The following is a 27143-nucleotide window of genomic DNA, read 5'->3' as shown; positions in this document are numbered from 1 at the left end:
GTACCTGGACTAACGATTTCATTTTAGGACAGAACTGGAAATGTAGGGTTATGCACAGACAGTGCTATTAAAAATCTAAATTCTTATTGAAACATAATATAAATATAGAAAAGCACATAAGGTTTAAGTTTTCAACTTAATGAATTTTTATACAGTATGATTACCATGTATGGAAATCTCTTCATGCTCTCTGCCAAGACACCCATCTTCTCAGATTCTGACTTCTAACCAAATATATCAATTTCTCTTGTCCATGAACTTAAAAAAAAGTTTTACAGCATATAGTCTTCTGTATCTAGCATTTTCAGTGAACTTACAAATATAATTCATCCTTGAATCTAGCAGTAAAATATTCATATTAATCACTGCATAATATTCCATTACATTAAAAATACCTGTAATAGTTAATTTTATGTTTTAATTTGAATGGACTGAGGGATGCCCAGAATTTTGATTCCAAAATTTATTTGGAAAAATAAAAAACCCAGAATAGTCAAAGCAATCCTTAGCAAGAAGAATGAACATTATTCCTGGGTATGTCACAGAGTACTTTTGTAAGAGATTAGTATTTGAATCTGTAGACTGAGTAAAGAAGATCTGTTTTTACCAGTGTACATGAGAATTATCCAATCCATTGAGGGCCTGAATAGAAAAAGGTAAGAGGAAGGGTGAATTCATTTTCTCTCTTTGAGCTGGAATATCATTTTCTTCTGTCCTTTGACATCAGCACTCATGGTTTTGCTACTTTGATATCGAACTATAACCACACCATCTGCTTTCCTGGGCTTTCAGTTTGCAGATTGCATATCTTGAGACTTCTCCACCTTCATAATCACATAAGTTAGTTCCTCATCATAAATCCTTGGTTCAGTTTCTCTAGAGAACCCTGAATAATACAATGCCACAATATAGTTATCTAAGCTACTAATTCTTGGAACTTGTGCCGATTCTAAATTTGAACAATCATAAACAATACTGACTTGAATACTTTAATACTTAGTGCATATATACACATATTTTTCTAACATATATACCCAGGATTGAAACTGCTTGCTCAGAAGGCATGCATATCTTTAAGGGAATGTTAAAATGTTTATGTATGAATAGGCAATACATGAAAGAGAAAAATACAAATAGTAAGCAATCACATGAGAAGACAGTACATCAGAAAATGTAAATTAAAACACTACACAGACTATTAGCTAAACTTTGAATCTATATATTAAGATTGGATGAGGAAATGAAGACCTTCAAATGCTGGACAAAGTGAAAATTGGTGTCACCTTTTACAAATTGGAATGACTTTATTTTGCTCATTCCAACACCAAGAAGAGTACCTTGCTAAAATAAATAAATATATTATACACACATACTATAAAGTAGTAATCTTGTTAATAAATATACCTCAGAAATATTCTCACAGAGGTGCATAAAGAATCATGCAAATAGATGTTTGCTGCAAATAGTCTTTGGTGGAGAAATTTAAAAATGGAATGGGCAGAATTAATATCATCAAAATGGTCTTACTACCAAAAGTGTATACAGATTTAATGCAATTCCAATTGAAATCCCAAAGATATTCTTCATGGAACTAGAAAAAACAATCATGAAATTCATTTGGAAAAATAAAAAACCCAGAATAGCCAAAGCAATTCTTAGCAAGAAGAATGAATCAGGAGGCATTACAATACCAGAACTTAAACTATACTACAGAGCCATAGTAACAAAAACAGCATGGTATTGGCACCAAAACAGACACATAAACCAATGGCACACAATAGAAGACACAAAGACAAACACACATAAATACAGTTATCACATACTAGACAAAGGCACCAAAAACATTCACTGGAAAAAAGATGGCCTATTCAATAAATGGTGCTGGGAAAATAGAAATTTACATGTAACCAAATGAATTTAAGACCTTATCTCTCACTCTCTAATCAAAGTGAATTGAAGACTTAGGCCTAGACCAAAGACCCTGTGCCTAATAGAAAAACAGTAGGCCCAAATCTTCACCATGTCAGCTTAGGATCTGGCTTCCTTAACAGGATTCCTAAAGTATAAGAAGTAAAATCAAGAATCAATAAATGGGACAAATTCAAACTAAAAAGCTTTCTAGCAAAGGAAATAATCAATAATGTGAAGAGAGACCCTACAGAATGGGAGAAAATCTTTACCATGTGTACCTCAGATAGAGCATTAATCTCCAGGATATATAAAAACCTCAAAAAACTCAACACCAAGTAAACAAATAATCCAATCAATAAATGGGCTAAGGAACTGAACAGACACTTCATAGAAGAAGAAATGCAACCAATCAACAGATATATGAAAAAAATTCTCATCTTTAGCAATTAGAGAAATGCAAATCAAAACTAAGATTTCATCTCCCTCCAATCAGAATGTCAATTATCAAGAATTCAAGCAACAATTTGTTGATGAGGATGTGGGGGAAAAGGTACACTCACACACTACTAGTAGGAATGAGACTCAGGACCTCACATCAGGAAACTGAGAGAGCTTTGCTCAACAAGGGCAAAATATATACCCCAAAGGCACACCCCAGGGACCCACCCCCCAGTCATACCATGCATGCCTTCAGTTCCCTCTAGATTAATCCCTATTGGGGGATTAATTCACTTACTGGGTAAAGACTCATAACCCAATCTTTTTACTTCTAAATCTTTCTGCATTGCCTTACACATGAGCTTTTGGGGGATACCTCACATCTAAACCATAACAAAGATGAAATGCAAAATCAGAGTTAAATGGATAATTCCATAATAAACATATAAACAAATACACATATAAATAAAAGATGCATTTTGCATAATGTGTAGGTATATATACATTATATACCTTATATAGCATTTTCAATTATGTGCTCCTGAGATGCAAACATTTGAAGAAAGGGTTACAGAAACAATGCTAAGAGAAGGAAGTACTGGCTGTTCCCTGAAGGTACAAGTGTAAATTGACTTCTTCCTCTTCAGTGACCACTATTCATTGAACCTATTCCTTTTCTAGATGGTTTTATAAACTCAGACCTATAAACACTTCATTGTCTGGAGTTGATTTTTCTCTTTTATTCAAGAGCTCTCCTAATATTAGAATATGTGGAATACATACCTTAGCAATCCAGCAATACAAAAATATTTTTAGAAAAAGGTCCTAAAACACTAAACACCAAAAACCTTAATTTTTCATTCAGCAATCCATTCGATAAATATGTACTGAGCTCTTTATTATATGCAAGGCCTTGTACTGCTCTGTGAAGATGAAAAGGTGAAACAGTGAGCCAGATGGAACACTTTGAGCTGCTACATTTACAGTAGATGTAAAGGCAGAAACCATTTCCCTTGGCAGCCCTGCTCCTCTCAGTTTACCACTGGAATCTCAGCCAGATGAGCTGGAGTCCTGCCTCCACGGTGAACCAAACACCATTCAACATCCTAACCTAAATATAACCCTCACCTTCTTTACTCTAAATTTACTCATAGACGCCACAAACATCCATAAGAGCTGTTAAAAAATCATATTTCTAGTATACATACTTTTGTACATTTTAACATCTCAGAAAATAGGCACATCTTGCAATCTATGTTGTCTTTAAATTGCTCTCAGCGAGGAGACAACCATGACATATGTGGCCTTGTTCATACCGTTTATATTGTCATTACTCCAGCTGATTAGGAAGTATATTGAGGATAACACATGTTGACTTTAATTGCTTTTTTAAGTGTCTTACAATTTAAAATGGAGACAAAAAGTTCTAATGTACAGAAATTCCTCAAAATAAGGTAGCTGGACATCTAGGGATACATTTGTTATTCTTACTGAACAGATGACTTCATTCACTTAACATTCTTGTTAACAAGTCATTTAAGAGTTTCACTGTATACTACTTGTATGGCTATCTTACTGAATACAAATCATTGCAAGACATACTGACTTACAACAACAAATATTTATTATCTCACACAGGTTCTGAGAGTCATGCTTCTGGGACCAGTTTGATTTCATGGTTCTGGTTGAAGGTCTTTCATTAGATTGTAGTTAAGCTTTCAGCCAGAGTATGGTCATCTGAAATCTTGGCTGGGGCTTGGAGATATGCTTGCAAAATGATTTATTCACAAGGCTGCTGTCAGGAGACCTCAGTTCTGGACCATATAGGCATCTCCACAGGGCTGCCTGAATGCCTGCACAACATGGCAGAGAGCTTCTCCCAGAAACATGATAGAGCTAGATGGAGATGTTTGGCCTTTATGTTCTCATTTCCAAAGTAAACCACTGTCACTTTTGCTTTATTCTATTCAGTTGAAGAGAGTCATTAAATCCAGCACATCCTCCAGGGAAGTAGAATTAGATTCCACCTATTAATGGAAAAAAATCTGCAGACATATTTTTTTAATGGACACAGTAACTTTCTTTTAGTGAATGGTAATGTAGAGAGAGTATAGGCATAATAGGCATCAGTGGCTTAGAAAGACGTCAGAGTGTCCTTTTAAGAAATGATGCATCACACAATACTACCAAAGAGCAATATTTTGTATCAAAATACAAGCATCAACTACTCAGACTTTTTAAATGATTTAGAAGAGTCATATTCTGAATGTGGAAAATTTTAAGATTACCTTATACAATTTATTTTATGAATAGTTTCACTTTTGTCTACCTAGAATAATAATAATAATTTATGCAATAGAAATAGCTGTTTCAATACATATGTGTATATATATGTAAATTTTACATGATAATAAAACATTGTATTATAGTTTAATTAGGAGTATTTTTTCTTTTTTAATGGAAAAATTGATAGTCTCTGAGAACCAATGAAATTTTGTAAATATTTGAGGGAGATTGCACCATTTGGTTTCAGTTTTTTGACTCTGTCTTTATATCTATATTCTTTGTAACTTGAACGTGCCCACCAATTTATGTGGGTAATCTACCTTTCCTCTTGGACCTGTGTTTGTAATATGACTCAATTTGGTCAATAGAATGTTAACAGACATGAGGCAAGTGAAGGCTTGAAAGAGTACATACATGTTTCCACATGCTTTTTTCACTTCGTCTTTGCCATGGGAAGATGCCAGGACTAGACTCCTGGAGGATGGGAGAAAACTAAAGCAGAGCTGAGTTGCCCTCAAGGCCCGATCTAAAGGCAGCCTCTAACAGCTAACAGTCATCGACTCCTAAATTTAAGGCAGCCCAGCTCAGGTAGCAAAGCAACACATCGATTACTGCTACCCAGATGTGTGAGCCACTAACACCTATTGTTATATGCCACTGATGTTTTGTGTTTGTGTTTTGGCCATAAACACTAATGTAGTTAGCTTAAAATGTCGCGTGTTTTCAACATGATTGTCTATGTTTGTAAGATTTTCCAGTGAAGTTCTGAAGTCCCTTAAAAACTTGTACTCAATATTCATGTCATCCTTTCTTAGACAATAGTCTTGATTTTAGAAAGAGCCTCCACCACTGGGCTGGGGATATAGCTCAGTTGGTAGAGTGCTTGCCTTATAGGCACAGGCCCTGGGTTCAATCCCTAGCACCGCAAAAAAAAAAAAAAAAAAAAAAAAAAAAAAAAAAAGTTTCCACCAACACAGTTCCATCATCCCTCATGCTGCTCATGTGCACACACTTCCCTCACATCCAAAGCCTGGCAACCACTATCCTGTCCCCAGAGTAGTTCCATCTTTTTCAGGATGTCATATAAATGAAACCACATAGCATTTTGCATCTGATTTCTTTTGTAGCATAATACATTTCGGATTCATCTACCCTGTTGCACATTATCAACATAAAAGCTTTCAGAAAATGTGCTTGGAGCAGCATTTCAGTCGTATCCACATTAAAGAGAGTGACACACATACAGGTTTCAAAATGAGGAAAGGAGAATATTCTGGGTTGAAACAAAATTAACATTTACCCAAAACCTGTGAATGTGAGCTTATTTAGAGATAGCATCCTTGTAGATGTTACGAAGCGAAAATGAGGTTGTACTGGGTTAGAGTGGGTCCTAATGTCCTTTATAAGAAGAAATTGGAACATGAAGACACAAGGGAGAATACTATGTGACAGGGAGTCAGACTGGCGAGGAACCCCAAAGAACGCCACAACTACAAGGAGCGAAGAGAAGCATGGAGCAAATTCTCCCCCAGACTCTAGATGGCAAATGGGCACACTGATTTCATTTTTGAAATTTATACTTCCAGCTTCCAGAACTGCCAAAGAATAAATTCTAACACAAGAAAATATGAAGATTTGGGACTTTGCTCTTAAGGCAGCATCCTTGAAAGCAAGTGAGTCTATTTTTATTTATTTGTATCGTTTGTTCTGTTTAGTACTATGCATGACAGCAGAATGCATTTTGATTCATTGTACACAAATGGAGAACTTTTCATTTCTCTGGTTGTACCGGATGTAGAGTCACACCATTTGTGTGGCATACATGTCCATAGGGTAAAGATGTTTGTCTTCTTCTCTTTCCTTCTCCCGACTCCTCCGCTCCCCTCATTTCCCTCTACACAATCCAAAGTTCTTCCACTCTTCTCTTTCACACCCCTGACCCCGTTATGTGTCATCATCCACTTATCAGAGAAAACATTTGGCCTTAGGTTTTTTTAGGACTGCCTTATTTCACTTAGCATGATATTCCCCAACTCTATCCATTTACCTGCAAATGCCATAATTTTAAGCAGATGTAACAGAAGACCAAGTTCCTTCACTTCAGAGTTCTGCCTTATGATCAGCCAGACTGAATTCTAAATCCAAATTAGTAAGGGTATTGCAGGTACTGGTATTCATTACCCCAAATAGTAAATGTATTCCTAGTAACTAAAATGAGGAATCTGTTTTTAAAACATAATAGGTAATTTATAAATGTAATTTTGGCCCGCCATAAACTAATTTATGAAGTCAACCTATTAAAAATCATATTTCTATTCAGAGAAAAACAATTTCTGAAGTTGGAAGAGGGGCACCTTTCATCACTATTTTTGTTTTTAATAACCTCCAAAGGATTATAGATTCAGAAAATGATTAAATTTTAATTAATTTTCTAAGTGTCATTGAGGAAATAAAAAGAGAAGAAAAAAAGAAAACATAAGGAAAATCAACATTGCTTTAGAAAAGAAATTTAAGGAATATTTGTTTGTTACCTACATTTCAGATATAAACAAATTAAGGGATATTTTTGTTATAGAAAATACAGCACTTTGATACTTATGATGTAGAAGTAAAGATAAGTCATAGGCACATAAGCATTTTAGGCAAGTTAATATGGATTTTTGTCTTCAGATGTATTTATATTATGTATATATTATGTTGAACTATTTTCTTTGTTTAGTTAAAACTGTCAGTTGAGCTTATAGTAATCATGAAAAATCTGATTCTCATATCTGACCTGTTATCAAATACTCCTGAACATTGCTGCCCGTCCCCCAAATTAGCTTCCTGTATCTCATTCCCCAGATTCTGATTTGGAAAATTCAGACTGAAGCCAAGGGAAACCATTTTGTTTTTTCAACTTCTCGAGAATTTGAAAATTCTGATGGTCACCCAGTTTTGAGAAATGCTTAAATAGAAGGTACTCTCAATGAAAGCTTTGATCTCCCAAAGCCTGGAAAAATTTGAGCTGAGGTCAGTTGAAGGTCAAATACCAAAAACAAAATATTAGAATTAGGAAGTAACCTAATACTTTTGGTCGAGTAATGGAAGCAGGGCTTAAAAGGAAAACTCGGATTCATGGTGAAGCACGTTTTCATGAATCAGGAAGGGAGGTCAGAATGCCAAAGAGAAATCACAATAGGGACACTTGGGAAAAAAGAAAGGCAGAGCTCACGAAGCCCTGAGATTCAGAATTCTGGGTCCAGCCTTCTTAGGACACAGAGAAAGACTTTACCTGTTTCAGACTCCTTGTCTGTGGGTTCATAGTTTTATGCAAATTCTTCTTAGTATCTCAGCTCATTCAAGATCTACCAGTCTCCTTTATTTTCTCAGTCTGCTGCAGATGAGTGATATACATGGGCATCTCCAGGAGTCAAAGTGACTTACTGGGTGATCCTATTTCACTGTAACAATGCTGCTGGCTGTTTTTGTCTGTGTGTGTCTACTTTATTTTTAAAACAGTGAACTGTATCAACATTGTACTGTTGCTTCACCAGTATTATTTATTCCATGCTATTGAACTTATAATGAAAACCTTCTAAAAATGAATTTAAACTTTAGGTAAATTGAAAGGACAGTTGTTATGTTTTGGGTAACAGTAAGACATTTATTTCTTTATAATTTGTTTTCATTCATAAAAAGGACAAAGCACAGTCCTATACTACTCCATTGAAAAATGATAAAAAATAACTAAAAAATCAATTCAATATTTTATCAGTATCAAATAAAACTACTACCACCTTTCCTGAATACAAAGAAACCACAGATGTTTCTATATCTATATAAAGTTTAATTAAGAATCTTGCATCTTAAAGCATATGATACATTAGTTAGTTCAACAACAGTTTAAAACTGATGGTCCCAGTCAAATTCGTACAATTGTATGAGGAAATGAAAAGCTTAAGTTATCAGTATTTGAGATATTTTAGTCTACTTTATCTGTCACAAATTTAAAACTAAAAACCTCCAAAGTCTGTTTTCTTCTTACCTCTCAGAACCATTTCATGCAAAAATCTAGCCAGCTTTGCTCTTTATTACCTTACATTAAAAAATAAAAAGGCAAGCATGCATTTGGCAAAAGATGTAGTTGCTGTTGATATAAAAATGCCCAACATGGGTCACATTGCAAAAGGAAAACCCCATAGTGAAACAATGAAACACCAACATTTATACAGAAGGCTTACAGAGTATTCATTTCCTTTAATGTATGAAGTCATTTTCTTTTTCTAAATAATTAAATATTTTATGAAACCTGGTAATGATCTTAAGACTGTTGACATACTTCCACTGGGCAGTCATTCATTTAGTTGATTTTAAAAAGTTTCATTTTATAACAAAGAGATAAATGTAAATTAATGAAATATTTATCGATATTTTCATAATGAAGACTCTAAACATTTACACATAGATATATAGTACAAAAATTATACAAACTAAAGATAGGGGGTAAAGTAGTAATAGATTTATTTTGCTTCCTGTAAATATCTTTTATGAACCTATAAGGTATCCTTTCTAAAAAGATAAACTCTATCTCTAATTAGCTAGCAAGGTTGTGCTAATAAAATAGGATCATACCTCCTGAAGCATCAAACATTGCACTATTTCATGAGCCAGCTAATTCTTTATTTCCCGAGCTCTCACATCCACACTCAGACACATTTCCATGCACACCGTGGAGAATGAAGAAATGTGCACCCTTCTTTTCACAACTTATTAAAAGCCTTAAGCACCAACACTTGGGAGACACCATCAGACAAATACATCTTCTGTCTCCCTCTGGTCTTCCAGTTTTGCATAATCTTTAAAGTACCATTAACAACATATCAATTTGGTATTTTTAGCCATTTGTCAGTATGGCATTGAAGTGGCAAATGAGCTTAAAACTAAGTTTTGTTTTATATTTTTAAAAGAATACTGTAGCTTCTTCAACCTACAGGTGATGTCTTGATTTCATACCTTCAATTAAAAAAGAGATTATACTTAGGAATGAAGCACAAAAACAAGATATTAGAATATTTTTAGGTAATTCAGATATTCGCTTAACTGTCATTTATTCCTACTATATAAAGACTCACATCTTAATAAAAAAATGGAAGCACTCCTCAAAATTTGTCATTCCACATATGAATAAATACAGCAACATGATGACACCTCAGATAAGAGCTGTGGTTTTTGAGGTTTGATACTGATGATAAGAAAAGCATAAAATAACTTCAGAGTAGAATACAAAAGTAAAAAAATCTTCATATGGTATGTGTACCATTAGAAAACTAACTGAAAAGCATTACTGATTCTGAAAATGAAATATTTAGAAAATTACTTCAAAAATAAGATTACTGATAGTAAGTTCTAGAATTTGGTTTTCAATAGTCAAAATCTTTCAGCTCATTCAGTAAAGTGATTTGGTAATGGAATTTATGTTGAAATGTTTCTGTCATATTCTATTTCTTTTCAGAAAAAAATTAAAATGTTATGAATGATAGGGGCCATTCAAAAATATGCAGGACCCAAAACAGAGGGGATAGTACAAGAGACTGTATTACTCTTACATTTACCACATACAATCAACATTTCAACCTCTATTATATTTCACAACTTGTTATTAAATTTAAAGCACCTGTGTATGGTGATTTTACTTTCACTCTACAGCCTATGGTATTGAATTGAACACTGTAACTTGTCCCATTGGATTAAATCATGCAACTGTCACAGAATCAGGTTAAGTGGTATATAAGGCATATTGGAACGAGTTAAAAATCATTTTATATCCATTTAAAAGTTTATTCTTTTGGACGAAGGGGTTCCTGAATGCCTCAGTCATAGTATGTTGGAAATCAGTTGGATAGTTTGTTGAAGTAAAATTTTTTTGGCTTAGGATGAAGCCGCAGGAATTGGTGGGAATTGTAGTTATCCCAGGATGAGGGGTGTCCTCTGAGCTGGGTTGGGAACAGCAGCTTTCACACCACATTCACAATTCCAAGTAGACAAGGATGCCAAGGGCAGGCAGCAGTAAGCCAAGAAAACTTGACGATAGAGTGGATGTACCTACAAGAAAACCAAACACATGCTTATTATTTCACTGATTAGTCACTATTGCTCATTTAGTCTGCTTGGGAAGGCATAATTGTGTTGCCCTGAAAACCAAATGCTTTGTTTAACAAAACTGTTTTCTTTTATTAGTGATTGGAAGGAAGGAAGGAAGGAAGGAAGGAAGGAAGGAAGGAAGGAAGGAAGGAAGGAAGGAAGGAAGGAAGGAAGGAAGGAAGGAAGGAGGCCATCTGGACTGGTTTTATATCAAGTTTAAAGTAGTTATGGAAAATAATAAGCTCAGAAATGATTATGCTGTTCCTATGATACAACAGTCCCAAATTCCTACCAGAAGGCAAAAGGTCAAGTAAAAGTATATATGAATAAGTACAAAAATAAAATAAAAAGGCTTTAGTAATAAGAAAAAAATGCAACAAATACTAATAATGGGGCTGGGAGTATGGCTCAGTTGTAGAATACTTGCCTAGCATGCACAAAACCCTGAGTTTTGTCCCTAGCTCTGCAAAAACAAAGAGCAACCACCACAACAACAAACTGATAATGTTACCTGGGATAATGATATCAGAGGTGTACAAGACAGATCTTGCATAATTCCATATTCCAATGATTTTAAGACATTTAGGTACTTACACAAAGACTTAAAAGCATTTCTAACAACACTAATTTCTTTAATTTTTTTTTAGCTAAAAAACAATTGCCTTGAGGTATTATTTTGTGAAATAAAAATAAAAATGATGTATCATGCTATGAACACATATGAATTGATATTGCATTTTACCCAGAAGGACTACTTCTGTTGTAAGTTCTTGGCCCATGTGCTTTTCTCTCTAGAACTCTTGACAAAAGAGTTTGTTTGTTTCCATTTTCCACACATTTTAGAAACTAACTTGCTGGAATGAGAGAAGAGCTAAAAATTATAGTCAACAGTTTGCAAAGATAATAGATTTTTGTCAATTTTTAGAAGTTTACTTTCTAAATTGGAAAACTTAAACATTATTATCTAACATTAAAAATGCCCCAAACCAACGCATTCTTTGTAATCTCTTACATTAAGAAGATTTAGAGCATTTCTCCTGAAGATCTAGGCATTACAATCACATCTGTGCTCCCTCTAAGGGGAAGATAAGAATGTCTACATGCCTACATTCCACCATTGCCCTGTTGGCTGCATGGAAAACATAATGGAAAGTATATTTAGACATACCTAGATAAAGTGATCTTAGAAATAAGCAGGACAGTGAGAGTCAGAAAGTGAGGACAAAATTTTAAGAGCGATATAAATGGGCCTTCAGCAGTTGCTTAGAGCCTTAGTAATGCAGATTCACTGCAACAAAACAGACTCCCTGTTGGTCCTCTTCTCTCCCCACCCCCTTATACACACACACACACACACACACACACACACACACACAATTAATTTAAAGTCTCTTCATTTTATTATCCTGATATTATAGATTTTGTAACCTAGATTCAGACCAACCACCACTAGAGCTCAGAGAAAGGATTAGACCTCAGATTTGTTCAGCTCCAAAGGCCATATTCTTTCTACCTCTCTGTCACTATCCCACAGATAACTTTAGGAAGGGATCAATTTTGGAAACACATAAGGACACTGCACCCTACTCTTAATGTGTCAAGACAAGGGCACAGAAAGAAAATAAATGCCATATGAGGAAACATGGCTACCACCTAAACTGTTTCAGAGAGGTCTGCATTCTTGTAGGCTTTTTTAGACCTATTTTTTCTACATAACTTAAAAAAAATACTGTAATGCACACATAATGTTATTCTGATAGATGACTAATAACAAACCTAAATCAGACAGTAAAACATTCAGTTTTCAATGTTTGACCCAAATTAAGAACTCCCCCCTCCCCCCCAGCCAAAGACCTTTGTCTGAGGATGAGTACAGGGTTCTACAACGGTCTATCCTGTGACCACAAATTACATCAGCAATGGGTATGCATTTATGTGCTTGCCTGAGTATGTGGCTTGGCACTGTATAAACTGTGGCTGCAGAAAGAAGTTTAGTGAATTATGGATGTGATTTTGAAGTTTTTGTGTTAGTATGAAAACCAAACACAATTTCATAATTTGTGGCTTCGACATCAGGATATTTGATTTATTTAAATAAACTCTTCATGTTTATGTGTGTTATATTTAATTTCTCTAATGGCTCATGCTTATGTAATTGTGGTCTTCATATTCAATTCTCTTCTCCATTCCAAGCAGAAACTGGAAGCTTGATTGAATTACTATTTAAAGTCATTATAAATGTGGGGTCTATATATTCTTGAGGGATTCTCAATATATTTTGGTTACATATCACACAAAATATATATTACTGCTATCAAGAATAATTCTAGTTCATAGATGATATATACTAAATATATATTTTGCCTTTCATGTATTTGATGAAAGTTAAATATGAACAAATCATCAATCGTGTGAATCCTTTTCCCTAGAAGAAATGTAAAACTAATTTAGAGTACTATCTATTCCATTATATTTTCTTGATTTTTTTTTTTTATCTAAACTCTCAGACTTATTACTTTCTTCAGGAAGGGTTCTTGCTATAGGGAAATACGGATTGAGAGCAGAAGTTTCAATTAAACATTACTTCACTTAAAAGTTGTCTTTTTGCTAAGCAGAGAACAGTTCTCAGTTTTAGTGATATCTCCTTTCTGAGACTTAAATTTGATTACTATGGTCCAATCCAAGTTGCTACTGCTTAGCTAATGCTTGTGACATCATATATAGATTTTTCTTTTTCTGTTATCATTTTTTTGTTTGTGAGTTCACAATTGTTAATGTCACTAGTTTGTGAACAACTTCAGGAAAGGGGCTATGTACATCAAAATCAATGCAGCTATGTTGACCAACTTCAAGACCAGTATATAGAAATTATTCAAACCATAATGACACATAATTGAATCATGTTTTCATTAGCAAGACAGGAAACTCTTCTGATAGATAACCAAGTACAAGGCAGGAGGGAAAACAGCAAGTGGGTAGGGTGAGGAGATCTAAGGAGGAAGACAAGGGACACCACTGTGACCTCAGTCAAACTTTTGATATTTCTCTCTCTCTCTCTCTCTGTCACTCTTTCTCTTTATTTTTAATTATTTTTATATCATGATACCTCTAACTTTTAGAGACAAGGGGTAAGGCAGAGGATTACCCCTTTCTTTGAAAGGTTTTCCTCAGGAAATAGTTGTTTTTTTTTTGTTTTTTGTTTTTTGTTTTTTTTTTTCCAATCAGAGAGATGATATTCATCATCCACACCATCAAAAGGCATTAATTTTGCTAAGTCCTAGGGTTGTCCAGCTTGTCTTGCAAGGCCACTTTTGACTTTTCCAAGGTCTTACAATCTCCCTGGGCTTAGGAAAGAAAGCATTCTGATAAGATGGTTGATCCCTGTACTAAGAAGTTTGCTCAGCATACATCAGTACACATCAGTAGATGTTTGGTGCTGCAAGTTTTTGAGTCCAGTGAAACCCCTCCTGGGACAGCAAGTTTAGAAAGGAGAAAGAGCAAAACTTTGGGACTGAAAGAGTGAAATTAGCTCAGATAGGAAAAGAACAAAATCACCTCTCTTTATACAGGTTAGTAAGGAGACAAAAATAATTCCAGCTGCAAAGTTGATAGGAGGCTCTTCCAAGATGACACAGCAGCTGTAAAAGGCGATGATAAATTCCTCCTTGAGTGGATAGCGTACTGTTACAATGACAGCCCAGCAATGCTTTACTCTTCCCATTTGTTAGTGAGGATACCCAACCACTAACCTGCCCTCCCCTCCTGACCATAGTTAATCCTCACTTTTCCTACTCCTACCTCAGAAGCAGAAGTTAATCCAGAACTGACTGCTAACTTTCTCAGTCCTCCTCAGAATTTGTTGGCAGGAACTCACATCTTACATTAGGTCCTTCTCACTCATGTGTGAGTGAGATTTCATGATTGCTCAGTGTGTTTCCTTGCTGCATTTAGTTAACATTGTCTGGCTATTTGTTCAGAAAACAGATGTGTGCTTGGTTTTTGGTTAAGTTTTAACAGAACAGACTCGCACATATGAGGATCAATAAACAAGCAGCGATTTCCCTAGTCTTAGTAGGAGCGGTGAGGGTGTGCTGGGAACAGCTTCACATGGCAGTTCAAGTAGAGGGCTCTGAGGCCAGTTGAAGAGAAGTACAAACCCTGTCTCTGCCATTTGCTGGCTGGACAATCTTGAGGATGTATGTTCTGTAATCTTTAGTTCCTTCAGCCATGGAATGGGAATAATATGTCTCTAGGCTTTGTTGTGAGATTTGAGAACATATCTACCAAAGTCTTATATATGTACAACATAAACTCTTTCTTTCATAAATAGTGGAAGCCCATTATTGAACTAGATAGGAAAGGGATGCTTTAATGAAAGACGGGTCTGTGGGCAGGACACTGCCAGGTTTTTGCCTTATCTGTGTTCAAGCTTGCAGCTATACTCTGCCCCTGCCATCCAATCACCCCATGGAACACATGGGGTTCTGCTTATCATAGCCTGAAAATAGCTTCTTTCTATAAAGCACTTCAGCAAATATATAGACAGTAGAAAACTCCAAAAAAGTGGTAGCTCTTCACACAACATCTGAACGCTTATTTCTTGCTCTGGACCTGCATATTTTATTTTTTGAAAGAGTAGTTGAAGAAAAAACAAAGTAAAACAAAGCATAAACTGAGCATATTGAATTTTAGACAACCTGCATCAGAGGCCTAAATTTGGGATCTTGGACCCTCAAATCCTCTAAGACTTAGACATTTTTCTTCTAATTAAATGGCAAATGGCCTGAGGTTCCTTACTTCCAATCTTTCTTTTATCTTTGCTCAAGGCCCTCATTATGCCAACCTTGATCTGCTCTACCATTAATTCTTGCTGACTCCCCACTCCATAAGTCCTGACCCCCAGCCCTCTTCTTCACTTACTGCCCCTAAAATAGCAGATAAACTCCCACCAAAAGTAAGTCAATCTGGAGGCTATAAATGAAAGTTTCATAAATAGGAGTGCCTGATACTATCAAAAAAGACTACCAGAGTCACAAGCTTTTTTGAGTCAGTTGGAGACCTACAAATCCTTCTTACCTTCAACATAGGCAGGCTTGATCTATATTTCTGTACTTGCTAGTATGATTATCTAGACCCAGTATTTGTCCCTCATGTTAGTCTAAAAAGATGTTAAGTGGTACATAAGAGTCCTAACTAACTTTACTAAGAAAGTCCTCATTGACACAGATAAAGGGTTCTCTACTAAACACAGAGGTAATGCCAAAAGAAAGATATTTTATAAAAATCAAATGTCATTAGACTTCTTAACTACAGCTTGTGAGAACATCTGTGGCATTATAAAAGCTAAGTGTTGTATATAATAAATCTATCAAATGGGTCTACTGTGCTGATCCCCACATGCTTTCTTTTCCAAGAAGCAATTTGTCTGCAACCCTGCCTGGCCTCTGTAGACAGTATATGCCACATTCCTTAACAAACTACCTGTTTACTGCAGGAGAAATGCAGGCCCAAAATAATGCTGATAAGAGGTGGGTTAAGAATGTGGGTCCTGACTTGCTTCCGGTTTTTTTTTTGTTGTTGTTTGTTTTTTCGTTTTTTGTTTTATTTTCCTGTGGGAGAAATTTGATACCTGGGCCAGAGGAAGGCTTGAGACAACAGAAGGCAGCTGGTGGGGGCCACTCCCCAGCACTGCATGAAGATCTCATGCCCTGAGTCTGAACCCAACAGCCCACAGGGGTACCAAATATTGACCACTAACTGCCTTCTGTATCTGATGGACTTGACCTGATGGTGCAAGGCACCTTCACCCAATGAATTTTGGATCCTGAGATAAAATCTTGGTCTAATCTCATCTTTGGGAAACAGGTGACCCAATAATCCCCAGAGCCTGACCCAAGCAATCTCTCCTCTATAGAAATGCTTTGACCCCAATTCTGTTGACTCTGAAACAGGGAAGCATTATGAGAAATTCTCCAGATAGAGCTCCTCTAACTTTAAAAGAATTAGACTACCTTCTCTAGACTCTTACAAGACTCATTTTCATTTTAACTCCCCCTGTCTTGCAGGAAAAAGACCAGAAAATCTGTCTCAATTAGCATAAAACTAACCCTTATATGTCCTATTTCAGGAATCCAAATTATTTATCATCTCTAGTGGAGATATCACCCACAGCATTAATGGGCTTACCTCCCACTTCAAATTGAGGAGCATAATATGAAATCATGGTCCTGTGAGTACCAATATCCAAAAGGACAAAGGGAACATGTAAGAAATTTTAAGGTCACAACTAGCTGACAAATGTCCTCCCTTAAATTAAAACAGTTACCAAGAAGTTAGTATCCTCCATTCTGAGTGAGACCCCAGTCAGAGGTCATGGAAGAGAAGGCAGAAACTGGTGAATTTTCTGCATCCAAACCTGGCCTGAGTACCAACTGGGGAAATTAAAAATGGTTAAAATGCCCCATGCATGAGGTTTCACTCAAACAGGGGCTTTCCTTCCTTCTTAGATTCTGCCAGATCTCTCTCTCTCCAAGGCTTACAGAATCTGCAGTGTTTGCAAGATTGACAAGACTTGCAGAGAACCAGTTGAGACCAAAGGGGGGAAAACGTGTCACTTCAAATTCCAGCTGCTTGTGGGACCTAAATGGCTGACTATCTTATCTCCTCTAAATCTACCGTGCTGCTTTTTTAACAAGTTCCTCCCTAAACACTACAACACAGGGAGGGAAGATGAAATGATCTCATATAAGTCTTCTGTACCTTGAGAATCTTTACCTAAGGATTTCACAACTCTCTCACTCTTTCAATATCTGAACTGACTCTTATGTTCCAAAGTGTACTCTGATCTGATTAAAGATGTTCTGCATGTTCCTTTATTAATTACTGCTATTTTTTTTAGAACTTCTGATTTTAAAAATTCTATAGTTTTGAGCTCATGGTTTTATGGTGAATTCACATTTGATTCTGCATGCCTAGTTTAAAATATTCTTTCTGACCAGTCTTATTTTATCTAACTATAGAAAAATTTACCCTCTGTCTTTGTTTAAAGGCCAGATTTTCAAGGGTAAGCTCTCAAACACATTGTAGAATCTCCTTTTACAAAATCCTAAAAAAAGGACATGGACATGGTGATGTTGGCAATAAATCTGATAGCCTTTGAGGACACCTGATTTTAGTGGCCACCATGGTTGTTAGATTTTATACCTATAATTTCCAATTGCATAGGTCTCTACATTTAAGTCATAATGTGAAAGTCTAATAAGCTCTGTTTTAATTTCTAACAGTTTAAATCTAATAATGGTTTTAATAAACATCTGTAACATTGCCTCCTACATGTGGAGATCTACCTTCAAACAACTCCAAGATCATTGTTTCCTGTTTTATGTTTGTGTGCACACCTGTGTATTTTGTTGTTGCGTCTACATACGTTCTTGTGTCTATATATTATGTACATGGCATCAAAATTGGCATGTAGATAAATGAGTGCTCATAAGTCAAAATTTAAAAGAAAAAGAGATCCAAATAACTTTTAGTTCACATGACTTAAAAAATTCAATTTAAATTAGGTGAAGGGATGAGACTAAAGATGTCTTTAAAATTACTAACAAATTTTTCTAGGTAGTCAATTAGCAGAGTGTTAGTTTCTATAAAATGTCTACAATGTAATATCCATTGTTTCTAGGATTTTCCTTCAACAGGGAAGAGATAGCTAAAACTGTTGGATATTTTGGTTTTTACAGTTAAAAATGAGTAAACTGATTTAACATCAAAATCAATGTGATTAATAGTAAATACGTTTGTTAGAGGAGACATCTGATTAATTTACAAAGTGCTAAAAATATCAACTGCTAAATATAAAATCAAGTACTCTTGACTTTTGAAATTACATAAGGTAATGTATTTAAATATTAAATGTGTTGTTATAAATTGGTAAATAAAAAGAGTTTAAAATCACTTTGTTTCTAGGTCTTCACTAAAGCAAGGTTACTAAGACTTAATGTCAACAGGTACAATTCTATATGCAAAGAGTCCAAAGAGTTTCAGCTGTGTTTCAATTAAAGTACTATAAATAGCATAAAGTAGTAATCTTATTAAGAGAAATAACAAAATATTCAGAAATTTCATAAGGAAAGCTTTTCTCCTAGGGTCAAATATTAATATACTGATATAAACCAGTTTTAATCCTGTATGTGTTGAAGTAACAAGGATTTCTTAAACATTAATCTGCTCTTATCTATCAAGATAATTTCTTGTGTCTATGAAATTTTATTTAGAAAAGCTGGTCTTAAAGAAATTAGGGTTTGTACAACACTGGTTAAACAACAACTGTTATCTTAGAGTATTATACTATACTACAGAATCTGAATTTTCCTGACTGTATTTGTATTTTCAAAGTATACAAGTCTTTCAAGTATAAGGTTTAGAAGAACATTTTACCAATCTGGTGTCCTTTACACGAAAGTTTAAAGTAAAGGGTTGGGATTATAAAAATTGTGTTTCTTAGTTCATAGCTATTATACAAACTAAATATGTTTTTACTCTTGTTAACTTCATTTTGTATTTTCTTTGTAAACTTTAACTATTATCTGTTAGTGCCTTACAAAAGTATGACATCTAATAAACAACCTGAGTTAATTTGAGATAATAGGCCATCATCAATGGGACAGAAAAATATAAGGTTAACTTCCAGCACTAATGCTGACCCCAATTAAGTAGAAGGGGTAAATAACTATAAAGTTAAGGACATTAAAGATAAAACCTAGTACTCTTACTTTAAGATTGTTAAAACTGGCTTGCTGGATGTTTAGAATCAAAACTTGGAGACTAAAGGAATAAAAGGGTCAAGAAAGAAAATAGTCAATATTTTCAAGTCCAAGTTCAGCTTGAACTTAGTGAACAAGGGAAATCTCTAAGTGTAGATGTTCAGAGATGCGTTTGCTGAAGGTGAGGATGGTCGATGCCTACCCTACCTAGCCTTACCCAGTGCGCTTACTCAGGCATCGGAGATTGAGCTCTGAAGGCACGGATATAATTTTATCTAGGGTTGCACAGGACATACATAGGCACATTATCCAATCAATTAACATGCTTGTTATAAGTATAACAGAGTCAGCTTACAGGTGAACTATATGTCGAGGGTCCACGTAGGGTAAACAAACCAAGTATGCTGAAGCAAATCTGCCCAGCAACAGGTCTGGGGAAAAGTCAAGCTCCAGCACACAGCATGAGGCTAGGCAGCGCAGCGAGCTCACATCACAGCTTTCTGTGATGCATGTCAGAACGAGGCCTCCCCTCAGCTCAAACTCAGCCTCAGAAACTGCAAAGACCTTCATTCCATGGCGAGTCTTTACCCTTACCTCAGTTTCTCTGTTCTCACTGTTTGGTTTACTTAGACCACGGTGTCAGTGACTGCTGTCAGATAAGCTTGAGGAATGTTCCCTATATCTAAGGACTTTGTAACTCTGGGCCCCATGACCTCCTAATCTGGGAGATTGATGAGACCCTGGAGAACAGAAAGCTGACCAGTGCATATGCTGCAAAGAGGAGGGTCATTAGAGAAGGAGACATCCAAATGCTTCCAAGGGAGGCACATGGTCAAGGAGACCCTGACCTACCCTGCAGATGGCACTAAAGAAGCTAAAAGGCTACTCACAAGTTCCCAAGAGTGAACCCCTGAGGAAACTCAGCTGACTCTTAACAACAGATAGGAACAAGGTTAATTTGACCATCTTTGTCTTAAACACCTAGCAAAATAGTTATAACTAATGTACAGCTATACCTGGACATTAAAAAGAAAAGACAATAGTTCTTTTAATGGAATTTAAGATGTACATTTATGTCAGCCCCAAAGCCCCAGTGCTCCCAAATTCTGAGGTATATTTCCTTTGCAAGGCTCATATTTACCCCTGTCTACCAAAAATTGGACTGGACTCTGTACTTTGGTCTTTCTTACTCCTCAAATTGCCATTTCAACTAACAACCAAAGTTTGCCTATCCTGATAATGGTGTACACCAGACAGAAGAGAGCCCATCAGTTTATTCCCTTACTCATAGGGCTAGAGATATCTACTGGGATTGGCACAGGGGCAACAGGATTGGAAGCCTCAATTAATTACTACAAAGAGTTATCAGGACAGGTTATTGAAGACCTCCAGCAACTAACTGATTTCTGGTGGTCCTCACTGGGGGATCTAAAATGATAAACCTCCTGGTTATACCCCCTTATATCACCCTTAATATTCATATTTCTCATAATAGACTTTCTTCCCTGTATTTTTTATTTTATATAGAAACATCTTCTTAGTATGGGGACTTGTTTAGCTCAAACCACCTCCCAGGAACACATTAAAGCCACTCTCCTCCTGTGCTCACAATCTGATTCTCTGAAACCACAAAAAGGGAGTTCATCCACAATGACCTTGAAGCTCCTTCCATATACACCCCTCTTTAGCCTCAACCCTAGGATCTCCATATTCTCTCCCAGAACTTTGAAAGAGGGTCCCCCTACTTGACCCCTTCAGCAGGAAGCAGCCAGATGTGATATCAATGCCCCTATTCATTATCTCTTTTCAGATTCTGGAATGAAGGATATGGAAAACAACCCTTGGTGAGAAAAGGGAAACAATGGGCTCCTGACTTTCACAGTTCCCCATATCTACAACTGTTCCCCCTGATGGCCTGATGCATTCTGCTATGACTCAGTCTCATTGAACCCTGTAAATCTCAGACCACTATAGTAAACAGTTGCCATTTTTTTCTTGAAAATGTGCCCCTCTGCTGCTTAATAAAGCATCACTGATCCATTGAGGTCTATCTCTGTTTCTTTTCTTTCTCTTTCATTTTCTTTCAAGATCACTGAAAGCAATATTGGATAATCAGTGTTCCAAAGTTGTTGACCAGTAACCCTTTTGTCAAAGAGCACATCATAAGAGGAATGACCTGTCTATAACTTTGGAAAGTATGTTTTGTGGCAAATTTGTGGTAAAGTACAAAAATGTATTGCAGGGAATTACATATCTGAGTTACCCACAGGCTCTCAACTTCCCTTTCTCTACTTTTACCTACTTTTTAACTGCTTGAGGCTAATCAAGATAAAAGTGAGTGATCTAATTAGCTACAGAAAACTTAGGCATTTCAGCAAACTAGAGTCATTTCAGGAGAAATCACTGAGATTCACTTAGGACTGGTGCAGTACTAGAAACTGTCAGCATTTTGACCTTATTTATTTGCAGAGGAGTTTTTCAATTTACAAATTCAATCACTCATAAAATTTACTCTGAAAAAAAAAAAACATTTAAAAGATGCTTAAGAGCTCTGTTTTTGAACTTAGCTTAACAAGTTGGGTATTTCTGGGTCATTCACCAGATGTACCCTTCAGCAAATTATTTAATTTTATTTGTGCTCCACTTGATCACAGTAAGGATTAGGTGAGGAAATTAATTCTTAATTTTTGTGGTAGAAAGGAATAAAAACAAACATTAAAGGAGGCAGAACTGAATCAACCTAAGAGATGGATCAACCTTCTGACAAAGGCAATTTTTAAAAATTCATGTAGTCTAGTTTTCTTACAGAATTTGACACTTGATCAATTTGAAGCTATTGAGACAAAACAAATTTTAAAATATGCCTTAACCACAGGGATTTTACAAAATATCTGGGACAACACAATCTTAGAATTATTATTATTTGACAGATTTTTAAAAGAATTTGCCTTATCTTTGTCTTTTTGTGTTTGTATGTTTTCTCTTGCACAGTTTTTTTCTTTCTAGGTACATATCCCATTCTTCATCTTGCCTAAACTCCATCAACAGCAAAAGTAACAATAAAATATAAAACTTACAAACCTACAAAGTAGAAAATTTACTTGCCTGAAAACTGGGAAAATATCAGTGGTAAAATTCCTGCAGTTCAGGGAGATTAATGTTAAAATTTCTTTTAGACAAGTACCAAAATTGTTTTTTATATGTGTTCTAATGCTTGTTAAGAATCTGAAGAATTTTTGAAAAACTAAATTTTTAATATTCTCATCCCCCCCATACACAAACACAAATGTGGGTTTTGGTTATGTTAATTAGTTTGAATCTTTACATACTGTGTTCATAGGTCAAAATATCACATTGCATCCCATAATATACACTACTATTATTTGCCAATTAAATATGAATAAAGTAAAATAGTTCAAAATTAAAGTTGTCTTTTTAGGGAATTAGTTGGACTTGCTTTCAACAGTTCTTTTGGAGAAAATGTCCATACCATTTTCGATTTTAAATCAATTATTATCAATATTAACTTTCTGATTTTAACAAAATGAAGTAATAGATAGTTACCCTAGTTGGTATTAAGAAATTCCAGAAAAGAAACCAAAAAGAAATCAGAAAATAGAATTAATTTATACTTTTAGGTAGAGCAGGATTTTTCTATATTTGATGTTTTTGTTTTCTTTTTTGCCCTCGGATATATATCTCATTACAGTTATCTATATATCACCCTGCTTATTCTGATTTTGCTGATTTTATCTCCTTATGCCTCTTTGAGATGCTATAATACCAAGCTACATGGAGAGAAAAAAGGCAGCCTAAGGCCTACTTATAGTTTTGTCAATAACTAGTTATATAACCAGAAAAAAGAATTTTTTAGGCTCAAAACATGGTTCTGACACTGCCATGATCTTTGGCTATTTTATGCCTCATGAATGTGGACTTTCCCTCTGTAAAATATAGGGTTCAGTGTTTTAAGTCTTAAGGTTCCTAGTAAGGCCATGAGTCTGAATCTAAGCAAACCATAATGTAGTCAAGAATGTCATGCACTGAGCCATGAAATCTGCAAACACACTTGTTATATTTCTCCTTATTTATGATAATCAAAGTTGATATTAGTTTATAAATATTCATTAAGAGCTTGGTCATATAAGCACCAGTGGCTTTGGTGGGTTTTTTCAATCTAGTGAAACCTACTAATCTTGCTGCTTCTACTTGTTTGGCAATTATGAACCGTTATGCCAAGCAAAATAGATTTTTTTATTTTTTTGGCAGAGGTTCATGATTGGCTGGCAGCTGGTCCTGGCAGTTGTGTTTGTTCCTCACTGTTGATTCTGGCCCTTTCCCTGTCAGAGAATGCCAGATTGCTAGGATACATTTCCTCTTTGAGCAAGGAATGAGCATTAGCAATCGATGACTACCAATTATTTTCTGGGAAACATAAAAGCAACCTATAACTACCTCTTTGCCAACAAGCACATGCTTCAAAACCCAATTTTGATATGTTTGTGGGGGGAACAAGGTAAGACAATAATTATGAAGACTTTTAAAATTGGTACACCTACTTCTTTAGAAATGCAAGGTGGCATTTTCACAGGGGCATGAGATTTGGGATGAGAGAATACAATTTGAATACCACAGTCACTCACTTGAGGATGTGACCCCTCAAAGACACTTAACCTCCTCTCTGAGTTCATTTCCTTACCTATAAAATGGGGAGGGTATACTTACATAGTAAGATATTTGTGAGAATTAAATTTTAAAAATATTAGAAATGCACAGTGAAGAACATTCATTAATTGTGAAGTTGAAAAAAACTGTTCATTAAAAAATTATTATTTAGTGAGAAAATGAAAGCCTGGAGGGAGACAGAAGAGTCCCAGATCTCAGTATCTGCATCTGTTCTAAAGAATTGTTGCATGGCATACATAAGGGTTTCATGGATTTGTTCGTTTTTGACTTATATAAATTTTTTTTTTTTTAATAGGAAAAGTCTCTTTACTGTTGACTGGTTCCATTTCAAATACAGCATCTCGCAAGTCACAAGGACCCCCCAGAAACTCTTCATTCATTCCACATTTTCCTTGCAATTGCCCCTTCCAAAATGACTTTTACACACTTTCTGCAACCATACATCCACTATGTCTCAATTCCTGATGTTGATTCATACATCTTTTAAAAAGGGAAGACTTAGCCCTTTAACCCTTCCTCATCACATGAACCCTCCATCCAATCTCTCCTTCATACAATGATGTCATGAAGGGTAGAGCAGTATTATCAGTTTGGTTGCAACCACATCCTTCTGAGCTAAGTCATGTGATTAATATGACTCATACAAATTCTATAGCAACAATATTAAATTTCTTTATTTGTGATTAACTTTATAACAACCAGAGCAAGGGTATTAAATAATCTTTGCATTTAGTTATGAAAATAGCCATTGGAAAGAACATTCTTTGCAGTAGGTAGCTTGAATTTTGTGGAATATATCAAATTACCACCAGGATTAGTTTCTCTTAACTTGAAGTTAGAGAGCCTGGGAACTTCAGATGCCCATTTAATTCTTTTCCACATATTTTTTAAAAGTATTAAATTATTCTTCTGCAGCTTCTACCTTGCCTTCATCTAATTAGTATTGAGGCACAGGGTCAAGTAGAGTCAGAAAGAAGGTTCAAGAATTGATGTACTCTCCTGCACCAAGCTTACTGGTTTCTCCTGCATGCCAGGCTGGAGGGACCAGATGAAAATCTTCATGACCAAGACTTCCTGGACATTTTCAGGAGCTACAGGTGGGTCTACCTAGTGATAAAGAAGGATAGGCTCCTGCACTTCCTTCTTTCCCACTTCCTTGTTCTATTTCTTTGCTTTTTACTTTGGGGGAGACTGGCTACTGTTGTGGCATGTGGATCATAAAGAGATAGAATAAAATTAACTGTTCATGAGAATTGATTTTCTTTAAAATTAATACAAATGTATCTAAACTAAAGAAATTCAAACTAAAGGGAACAGATATGTCTTCCCACAAAGCCCACTGAATTCCTTGCAGTTCTTTTACACAAATTTGCTGGTTTTAACACCTATGTTTGAGGCCATGGCAAGGCATAAAATTTACTTCTAGATGAGATAATGGAAACTTTAAGGCCTAGACTATCATGAAGCTGGATGTCATGACTACTCATCAGAGACAATCTAAATTATATGAAATCCCTAAAATTATAGGAGAGATGCAATATGTTTGGGAGATATGTATTTGAATACCTATCACCATACCAATATTTGTGAGAGAATTCATCTTCAATTCTAGGAAAGGGTAAGTATGTGGCCTATTAAGTTTATTTAGAACAGTAGCTCCTTCAGGAAGATGCAAATTGTGGGATGACCCAGAAAAACTTCTGTCCATCAAGGTTGTGTGTCCCAAAGTAGAAGCAGTATTCAGTTTCATATGACTCCTTATTTGTAGCCACCATCCAAGTGGTTGTCTTACTTGGAAATTTTTCTGATCTCACGTGTACCTCTGATTTTCTTGGTAAAATAAAATCTTCCTCTGACAATGAGGAAAATCCCCAAACTTAAATATGCTGAAAGTGATGATAGGAGAACACTGAAAAGGAGATTTATTTAAATTTACTTCACTTAAATTTTCTTGACAGTCTGACCCATAACATGCATTAAAAAATATTGGTTCAATGTACTCCTTTAATTTTTAACACTTAGTAAGTGCCTACTCTGTTTAGGACACTTAGAACATTTTATTTTATTTAACCAGTATAATGCACAATTGATGTATCTTTATTTTCATTTATGGAGGAGGGTCCAAGGTCTCACATATGCCCACCTAGCAGAAAGCAAATTGGGTACTCAACTCAAATCTTAATCTAAGCCTAGTGCCCTTTCCTCTATCCCTGAACATCTATTCCTCTTCCTGAACATCTCCTAATATTGTTAGATAATGCAGTGATTCTACCTACTTTAAAGTAATGATTTGAGAGGTGGAGATTATTACACGTATCTAAATGCCTCTATAGCCACAGCAGCCAAGAATCCTATTTCCCCACTGGTTCCAAGTGGTGATTCAGAGACATGACTATCTTGGAAATTTTCCCAGGTCTTAAACTGGGGCAAAAAGTCCCACTTGATTTCTCTTGATTTCTCTTTGGCCTTGAGGCTATGATAAATGAGTGACTCACCTGTTTAGTATAGTATCTTGGTACATATGATTTTCCTTCCTACTTTGATCCAGAAATCATTTACTATACCTGGAGCCCCACTGCAGGATTCAGCTATTAAAAAGATCATTGCCTCTCTGTTTTCCTCTACACACATGATGTTCTTAAAAGAAACTGTCCAAATCCATTGAATCCCTGGGACCATTAAAGGATCATAACAAGCCTACAGTTCTCTTTGCACTACAGGAGAAACAATTCAGGGTGTCCTGAAAAGGGTCAGAAATGTGTAAGGAGCTACTGGCCAGAACTGAACACTGACTATTCTAAAGAATGTCTAAGAACATGTGCTTATTCACTTTCTCATCCAGCAGTATAAAATAATTGTAATTACTTTAGATTGTATCTGTACAGAATTTCCTTGGTTCTGTTTATGTATTCTTGAGAATTTCTTCTTTTTCCAAAA

General features: G+C 35.6%; 1 protein-coding gene across 7 annotated transcripts in view; it reads right to left on the bottom strand.

The window, feature by feature from the left end:
* Positions 1-9922: 9922 nt before the first annotated feature.
* CNTN1 (contactin 1) overlaps positions 9923-27143 on the bottom strand; it is a gene marked incomplete at its 5' end in the record, with an annotated part of 348115 nt that continues 330894 nt past the window's right edge. For all 7 annotated transcript variants that reach the window (XM_079139318.1, XM_079139323.1, XM_079139320.1 and 4 more), the window contains one exon: positions 9923-10719. In XM_079139318.1, the coding sequence (XP_078995444.1) occupies positions 10643-10719 (77 nt within the window). In that variant the 3' untranslated portion in view covers positions 9923-10642. The remainder of the gene's footprint in view (positions 10720-27143) is intronic.

This window comes from Sciurus vulgaris, assembly GCF_902686455.1.
Source record: "Sciurus vulgaris genome assembly, chromosome: 5".
Taxonomy (NCBI): Eukaryota; Metazoa; Chordata; class Mammalia; order Rodentia; family Sciuridae; genus Sciurus; species Sciurus vulgaris.
The sequence above is the reverse complement of the archived record's forward strand: the minus strand, read 5'-3'. Positions and strand labels throughout refer to the sequence as shown.